Below are 9,134 nucleotides of genomic sequence, written 5' to 3' on the forward strand. Positions count from 1 at the left end.
ATAGTGCCTTATTATTGTAATTAAAAATTCATTTAGAAATTTGCATGGAGTATATAAATACATATTAAATTAATGTTATAGGCTTAGAAAACTTTAAATCAGAAAGAATATGTGATCCCCAAACTAATCGTTCAGTTTTAGTCATTCCTCATAGGTTTAGGATTACTTTTCCGTTTTATTAGGATTACTATATGTCAAATTATATTATATGCGTTGCTTATTTACTGACTGTGAATTTTACACCACTAGAGGGCAAAACATCACCATGCGTCCCATGTGTCAGGATGGCCGAGCGGTCTAAGGCGCTGCGTTCAGGTCGCAGTCTCCCCTGGAGGCGTGGGTTCGAATCCCACTTCTGACAACAACATTTTTTTCTACCCAGTAGGTGAACAGCTGACGCGTACTCAGCAAAGAGACCAAAGGCCGTTTCATACGCCATGAGTATAGCACTGAAACGACTAAACGATCAAAAATACTAGACATAGACGTTTTACATCTGGTCGCTGCAGACAAGAGGACAAAGATGAGTAAGTGACTGCAGTTCTAAAAAGACTTGTGCAGGTTAGTAAAATATGTAAGATACTAATTAATGAATCTTAACAATTTTTTTTTACAACGTGAATGGTTCAAAGCAAGGAGTGCAATGAGCATTGCATACAGGAAGAGTATTCTACATATAAAAAAACAACTTATTATATACATACAGTATATATTAGTGCTTTCAGTCGATATCCAAAGTAAATGTTTAATATATATATGTATATATAGAGAGAGAGACAGAGAGAGAGAGAGAGAGAGAGTATAATTATATGAATGTAATGTAAATATATACATAGAAACACATGTAAATTGTTTAAAAATAGTTTTGTGTGTATATATATATATATTATGTATATATGATTATACACAGAATACACTAATTGTTTGACAGCACTTTTATGTTGTGTGCACCTTTGTGTAAATTGATTTGTCAATGATTTTTAACTTGTAAACACTGCAATTTGTTAACCCCCAATTTTGACTTCTATTTTTTTTTTGTTTTGTTGTTTCCTTTTTTTTCACAAGAGGAAGGTGGAGGGTTCTCACTTTATTATTCTCACTGAAGTAATTTATTACTTAGATACACAGTATCCGCCCAACATGATCTCACTGTAAATACATTGTAGGTGTGCAAAGGTGTAGAGAGAGAGAGAGAGAGAGAGAGAGAGAGAGAGAGAGGGAGGGAAGGAGGGCGCGAAAGAGAGACTAAAAACTTTTATCTGTTCAGGCTGAGTTGGTAGGTAGTGACAACACCTGCATTACCTGCTCTGGTGTGTCTCCACAGTGCTGCACTATTTCCTTTTTCTTTTTCAAAGTGATATTTTTATGTAATCAATTCTTTATACTGAGAAGAAATGGCGGATTTTCCTGGGAAGGTCAACACTCAGACCAGCTCCAGTGAAACTCAGACAAGTTATGGAGTCCCAGCAAGGGTGGACATGGACTTCATCAAGAGCATTCCTGGTATCCTGCTTATAGCTGAGATTGTGAGTTATGAAAACTATATTGAATATGTGTATTTACCATAAGTGTTTTATGTTTTTTGTAGCTTTATGAAAATGATTTATTTTCCCCGTAATAATATTCTCACACCCACCTTTCTTTTGAGTTTCTTAAAAAAAAACCCAAATTGAAACTAACCAGGTTTGGAGTGTAGTATGAATTATGGTCATTATTTTTCATACATCTAGGATATTATGCAAACGGTTACATGCTTGTAGAGGCAGATGTAGCGCATTCAGTGTGTCGGTAAACCTCTGCGTTATTTACAAATATAAAAACTACATTATGCTCCAAATATCAAAATATTCAGTTATGAACATGCAATAATCAGAACCATGTGCACAGATACTTACTTGAACGTAATATAAATGACTAATTAAGCTGTACAGCAAACATCAGTATTTATGGTGTTTTTTTGTATTATCTCACTGGTCATTGGGTCAATAACCATAATAAAACTAAAATCCATTTTAGCCTTTATTCTGCGGAGCAAGTCACGTTTGTTGTTTGTAGCTATCTTGTGTCAGACACACAGCCTGAAATCCGAGCCCTTTATCAGATGAATAATACATCATGAACTTTTGATATTCCTTGTACAAAGGATGCCATCGGCATCATCTGTTTGTGTAAACAAGAAAGCAATTTTTTTGCCAGCTTCAATTCACAACTATGTGAAAAAAATTCTCAGGACGTACATAAGTACATCCAACGGTAAATATGGAGCTAAAAATAACGTTAATTGTTGACAGTGCTGCATGTTAAATGTTTTTGGTAGGTTGGGCCTCTGACGAGAAGTACCAGGGTAATTCACAGTGATGTCACTTTCATTTTAAATCTCATGTTTCAGAGCATGTATGTAATTGTCCAAGCTCAAATGTCATTTAGATTAATTATACTAACACCCTGACATTATGACAAGCCTCTGTGATAATACGCGAATATAACTAATTATATCTTGGCTATATGTTGTCATTGATGCTTAACATATGATCATCTCCATCTCCTGTCTAGTTTGTTGGATTACTGGTGTGGTCGCTGATCGCCAGTACCGGCTTCACCTCAGTTCCTGCTTACGGCTGGGTGCTGTTTGTCAGCGTGACACTGTGGCTCCTCAGCATCGCCCTGTTTGTCGTTCTGCTGTTGAGGTTTTATCAGAATCTACCTTCGGTGCCTTGGCCTTTAGTGGTGAGACGCTTACTCCTCTAATGGTGGAGATACATTGTATTATTTGTGTCTTTGTCGGTTGAATGAAGTTTGTAATCTTGCCTTCCTTTGCTCCTTGTAGCTCATGGTGTTCTACGTAGTTGCAGCCGTTCTATACGTGACTGCCTTTTTGGCTGATGCGGTAACTGTCCCGCCCCAGTTTTTCCCCTGGCACGGTCATCTGGGAGCTTCTGCGGTGAGTGAAAATACGTCTTGAACACGCACAACACACATATTCACAAACGCCGTGAGCTTAGAGAGGTGCGTCCATCCCGGGCTCATTTCTAAAGCAGTCAGGCTTATCTGTGAAACACGCTGATATGGTGTCACAGCCCACCAAGATCAGGTGATTCAGATGTTAGCAACGCTCTCTTGATTACTACCTTACAAATATTTAAACTTACCATTTAAAGGGAGCAGAACAGCGTTCTTGAGAAATGATTGTTCAAAGAGTCGCCAAAAACGTGTAGAATGGTTTCCGCCAAAAAACATTAAGCAGCAACCTTTCAAATTGGATAGTGATAAGAAATGTTTCTCGCACACAAAATCAGCATATTAGAATGATTTCTGAAGAGTCGTGTGACAATGAAATAAATCACATTTTAAAATAGAAAATATTTATTTGAAACTAATATTACGTTACTGATTTTACTGAATCAAATAAACAAACATTAGCGAGCACGGGAGACATCATTCAAAAACATTAAGAAACCTCACTGGCTCTGAACTTGTAATGGTAATGTAAATGTACTTGTAATAGCTTTCTTTAAAAAAAAATCTATATGCTTTAAGGGTCTATAAGCAAGAACGTCTAATACGAAGCATTACCTTTGTCTGGTTAAAGCATTATACATCACTTACTAAAATACTCGATACAGTTTCGTAGATTAAATAAAAAGGCTTTTAGTGGATGGTTACAATGTGAAACTTTCAGATAAGTTCAAAAGCAAGGTTGCAGAGTGCTATGTGAGTTTTATAGGGCTTTAAAAACCACATCGGCCAGAGTCCACAAGAAATTGTGTAGCAAGCACATGACAAACCTGTAATGCTTTCAATGAAGGAGTAATCACAGTTCATACCACCTCCATGAGTGTAAAGGTCAACAACTTCAGTTTCGCAGTTCTTACAATGGCTTGAAATCTACATATGTACTCAGTGGCTGTTTATATGCTTGCCTGTAAAACTATTTCATACTCTGATAATGATAAATCATTTATCTGTTGTTTACCTTGTATTAAGGATTACATTCTTATTGCTTTCTTAAAGGGACTTAAATTTCTTCTTAAATTTGCATTTGCATATGCATATGCAATGTACGTCATTGGAGTCCAAAACTACACTGAACCCCATTAATGTCTATTGTATAAAACACACACGCAATATCTTCTTTTGGAAATTCCATACGGTCTGTATTTTTTGTCATTTTTATCAAACTTCTTTTCTTTCAGTTCTTTGCCATAGTGGTGACTCTGTTATATGGAGCTAGCAGCTACTTTGCCTATTTGGACTGGAGGGGTGAAGGGCAAAATGCAGCGGCGAGTACAGTGCCCGTGTAGACCGTCCGAGTGACAACACATAGATATTACTCAGATTTTTTGGCGCTGTGAAAGTCCTCTTCAGGAACGTTCAACAACCCTTCTGTATAATGGTGCCCAGCATATTTGCTTGTTGTTTTATAACATGGACATTGTGTGTGTATGCTTATGTGCAGCAGGCCTGGGGTCAGTCAGATTTGTTTAAAGAAAGAAATTCATTATTTTTCTCAGCAAGGATGCATTGAATTGATCAAAAGTGACAGTTAACACGCTTAAGTTTACAAAGGATTTAATATTTTAAAAAATACTGGGATGGGATGCGATCGGGAAAGGTCCGGAAACTGGGATGCGAAATCGTGATACCCGAAGTACAATGGTGCTGTATGTTGGCACACTGCCCACTGAGCTTTTAGCACCTAGACACTCTATTCTTAATTGCAATAATATTTTACAATTATACTTTTTTTTGGTATGTTTACGGTGGCCGAGAGAGCTTAATGTGCAACAGCTTCTGAAAGCACCATTGCAAATGGAAATGGAAAAAGCACCATTAAATCAAGAAAACTTAATCAGTTATACAAATGCTTACAACACAATGAAATGTGCAAGTAGCACAGACTGCAATATAGTTACCCAAAGAAAATGAAAATGAACCACGTTTTTTGTTTTGTTTGGTATGTTGATTGCCATTTGGATAACTACAGTTGTACAAATAACACGGTTAAACTATGGTTAGTGTAGTAAACCCATGGTAGAGCTTTATATAGTTAGCATGGTTTAACTACAGTATTGTATTTATATATTCAGTGTATTAATTAATTAACTTTAATAGTAAAAGCATAGACTAAAGCTGTAAAAGTAATTTGGCCAGGCTTTCACAATTAAAGTAATTTCTGTCAAAGTGCTGTCAAATGATTAACTGCATCCAAAATACTAATATATAAATACACACATACATTATACATATATTGCAAGTATTTGCATGTATTTACATTTAGATATTTATATTCATATAATGTATATGTGAATACGTTACATATATAACCATAACATTTTTCTTAAATTTATACATACATGAGTGTGTATTTACAAATTCACTTAATAAATATACATACTATGCAACCAAAAGTTTTATTATGAGTGCATCTAATTGTTTGACAGCATATAAACATATATTTGTTTGTGTTGTGAGCATTTGTAGCATATGTGTTGTCAAACTATTTGCAGTGTGTTGAGCACACTAGGCCACCGTATATGTTTGATCAAATAAATCCAGCCTGGGTAAGCATTAAGCGATAACAAAAACAAAAACAAAAAAAAAAAAAACTTACCAGCCCCAACATTTAACATCCTTTTTTTTTTCTAAGCTACACTGAATGACTTGAGCAAATATGTATTTAATGGTGAGGTTCTTGCATTACTTTAAAGTTGCTTAATGCTTAAGAATGCAATTGACAGTTTTGAGCATTAAAATGTTTTGCTAAAATATAATTAAAGATCTATTGTATTTATTTCTTTCATACACAGGCTCAAATGTCTATATATTTATACACACACACACACACACACACACACACACTCAAACAATAATCAAATGTACACAATGACGCAATATTCATCTAGTAAGAACAACACATTCTTCTAAGTAAAAAAGGGAGTAAACCAACAAAGTATTATTTTGAAAAGCTCTCAAGTTTTTCCTTCCCATTGTCACAAGATGGGAGAGCCATACAAAACATGTACTCCGTAACACATTGAAAGCATGAAAAACTGTACGGGATTATTTGAGTTGTTTCTGGTAACTGTATAAACACTATATTTTTAATTTTGTAATATTCTGCTTGGAGAAAGACTTGAGATTCTTGAGAATGAAAATGGATCTTTTAGATCTTTTGTCATGTCAGGCACACTGTATAATACTTTTGTACTGAAAAGCCCTTTATGATTGTCAAGTGAAAGGAATTATTTTGGTACATTACGAAATATAAGAATTTAACTATTAAAATGAAGGAGTTCTATATGAAAATATGCAATAAAATGGCAGCCAACTCAAATGCTCATTACAGCTTCCTACATCAGTTTGGTCATCAAAAGTGACCAATAAGATATGAAAGACTGATCCAAATAGAATGTATTCTTTGACAGATGAATGCTGTGTTAGGAGATTCGTACTGGATAACCTGACAGTTAACCAGAACATTACGTTTAAACATTAACCTAAATTAAACACAGATTATCTTCCGTCAAGTTACCATAACATTGGCTGTTTGTTTTGAGATGTGTGGGAAAGGAATTTTCAATAAATATTCATCTTATTAAATGGGAATAATCATACGTGTTGACTGATCAAGCTCACAAGAGAAACCCATTGGTTCAGCTGGATGGTGAGGCCAAGCTAGAGGTCAGAGGTGAACCGGAAGCAGAATTTAGCGATTTCACCACCAGCCCAGTACTAAGGTCCAATGCTCTGCCCTCCTTTTCCTACAAATAGAAGACGGCATTAAGTTTCTGACACGGACTATGGCAGGTTTATAGCTTCTGTTCACGATAAAAGAAAAGTAGGCCAAAGTTTTATTGTAGTAGGTCATTACGTGTCTATTTTATTATAGACGAGAATTACTTTCAAACTGGGCAGCTGTTCTCTGAACTGCAACCTATATTTTGTAGTATGAAGAAAAGAACGATTTTTACTTACTGCTCTGTAATCAATGAACATCTCTTTGAAGGCCATAAAGTCTGTAAAAGTCAGCAGCATGTCAAGTATGTCACCCGAGACTTCATCTTTGTGCTGTCTAATTGAGAAAAGAAGGATTAGAAACGGATTTAGGTCACAATCATGGAATGATGTTCTGTGCATGCGCTATCTCATGTAAATACCTCCATCTAGTGGTAAAGTGTGTGTATTACATCAAGACACTTCAGACCAGGGGTTGGTCAAATATAAAACAAATAATACATCTAACAGTACTAGTGTGTAGAAAAAGATAATGTAATACAAATTACATTACAAACATTATTTACACATAATTGTCATAAAAAAACAGCATACAGTAAAGAGTATAGGTGAAAATATATAGCCGCCTTCTAAATTTTGGCTCCTCATAAGGATTTTTAGGGGCTGTCACATCTTAAAGACTGAAAACCCTGGTTTTATAATGATTTCAAACTGGATTGCTATTGTCTATTTTTTACAGTATATATATGATATCGTCAGAGTAAAATAAATACTGTCAGTCATGAATTCATGCGGCATACTTAAGTGAATGGGTGAAGGCATCCATGTTGAATCCAGGAATTCGCTCTACCAACTGCTGTTCCAGATGTTTTTCTAAGACTTCAATCTGAAACAGCAAAATTTTATGACATTTAAACACACTTCTTTCATCTCTACAAGGGTCATAAACGTGATAAAACCAAGCTGAAAGTACCACATACGTATTCATTAAAAATAGGTGTATAGCTGAGCTTGTTCTCCTCAGAGTCATCGAACTCAAGGTAATATTTCTCCATGAAAGACTGCTGGAGATGTTGGAATTCATCCTCTGTGGAGAAAACTGTATGTGTCAGTTATAATTTAGATGAGCGAATTTCATGAATACATGGCCAGGACTCATTTTATCTTAAACCGTAAGAAAAAAGGAAGAAATATACATTCTTTTTATATTATTTTTATATAGTTTTGCATAAATAAATTAAAACATATAATATCAAATACAATTTCCACCAAAATTATGTAGAACATGCTCTTGACCGATTATTAGATATTCACATATATTATATCTGGATACTAACTGGTAATATTAAGGATTAATAGTTGTTGTGTGAACGATTTAATTCAATAATTGACGTATAAATACCCATTATTATATCTTCGATGTTCCCAATAACCATGTCAAATTCTGCATCAGCATCTGATGATCTGAAGAGGCAAAGTATCATGGATAAAAGAAGAAAAACTTCGTAATGTATCGAGAAATATACATGGATTTTCAGTCACGAAAACAGACTATATAACTTACTTTGAAACAGCAAAGTCTTCTTCTTCCAAATTCTGCATTTCAACTATGTTCTCATTGTCACTTAGCAGATCTTTTGGGTTTCATGGAAAGTTCAGACAGAGAAGTTTAAATAACGTTACAAAAATACAGCTAGCGTTTTCAATTTCCTGAAAGCACAAGTTACAGATGTGGACACAATTTTAAAACTAGTCTGCCAGATTTGCGTAAGCTAGCTGATAGAAGTGCAGGTGCATGGCTGGCCCACTGGAGCTTTAAAGACGCCAGGACGGTGAAGCACAATCAAAAGCTTGGATTTAGGACATATGAAATACTCTGGACTGCCTTCAGTTCAAAAGTTTATTCATATTTTAAAAAATTAATTACCTGTCTCTCGAGCATCCATCATTAATCGCCCGAACGTTCTTCCTGAACTCGCTGCTGCCACGGCAACGGGAGAACGCGTACTTGTTCAAATGCGTTCGGTAGAAAACGCTTTCCTTTTATTCAGTTCCGCCTTACTCCGAGTTACTGGAGAGCGCAGGAAGAAGAAACGTCTGGATCATTACAGATGCTTAGGTGTAACTGTTCATTTAGCCTTTTCAATTTAATGAACGTCTAGTAAGTCAAGCGGTAAGTTTTCCAGGTTGACAGAATTCCATACTTTGAAAAGAGCGTACCAAGAGGAACCACGCAGAAACCAGGTCACGTCTGTTATGGGTTTAATACTGACCTGCTTTATTATCGAGAGAAAGGAAATTTATCTATGCTACCATAATGCATAATCTATATTATAATATAGATTTTACTATTAAGACTCTAGTTTGAATTACACGTGTGTTCTTCTATTTATATTTGT

General features: G+C 35.4%; 2 protein-coding genes and 1 non-coding gene across 4 annotated transcripts; 2 read left to right on the forward strand and 1 right to left on the reverse strand.

Annotated features, from left to right (window-relative positions):
- The first annotated feature begins 278 nt into the window (after nt 1–278).
- On the forward strand, nt 279–361 carry trnal-cag. The gene has a single exon. It is a non-coding gene; the product is annotated as a tRNA-Leu (tRNA).
- A 36-nt stretch (nt 362–397) lies between these two features.
- Nucleotides 398–5,771, forward strand: LOC122322950 (plasmolipin). Of its 2 annotated transcripts, none has more exons than XM_043216558.1 (5): nt 398–527; nt 1,393–1,526; nt 2,554–2,727; nt 2,828–2,941; nt 4,194–5,771. In XM_043216558.1, exons 1-5 carry the CDS (start codon nt 524–526, stop codon nt 4,299–4,301), a joined length of 534 nt encoding a protein of 177 aa, XP_043072493.1. In that variant the 5' UTR covers nt 398–523; the 3' UTR covers nt 4,302–5,771. The 2 variants fall into 2 exon arrangements, with proteins under 2 accessions (XP_043072493.1, XP_043072494.1); XM_043216559.1 differs by having other exon boundaries at nt 407–561.
- Nucleotides 4,553–8,768, reverse strand: LOC122322948 (ADP-ribosylation factor-like 2 binding protein). The gene is made up of 7 exons (XM_043216557.1): nt 8,663–8,768; nt 8,300–8,369; nt 8,138–8,199; nt 7,716–7,822; nt 7,536–7,621; nt 6,976–7,072; nt 4,553–6,761 (listed from the first exon to the last, which is right to left on the reverse strand). The coding sequence occupies exons 1-7, from the start codon at nt 8,682–8,684 to the stop codon at nt 6,654–6,656; spliced, it is 552 nt and encodes a 183-aa protein (XP_043072492.1). The 5' UTR covers nt 8,685–8,768; the 3' UTR covers nt 4,553–6,653.
- Nucleotides 8,769–9,134: the final 366 nt, after the last annotated feature.

The sequence above is a fragment of the Puntigrus tetrazona genome, chromosome 18, assembly GCF_018831695.1.
Source record: "Puntigrus tetrazona isolate hp1 chromosome 18, ASM1883169v1, whole genome shotgun sequence".
Taxonomy (NCBI): Eukaryota; Metazoa; Chordata; class Actinopteri; order Cypriniformes; family Cyprinidae; genus Puntigrus; species Puntigrus tetrazona.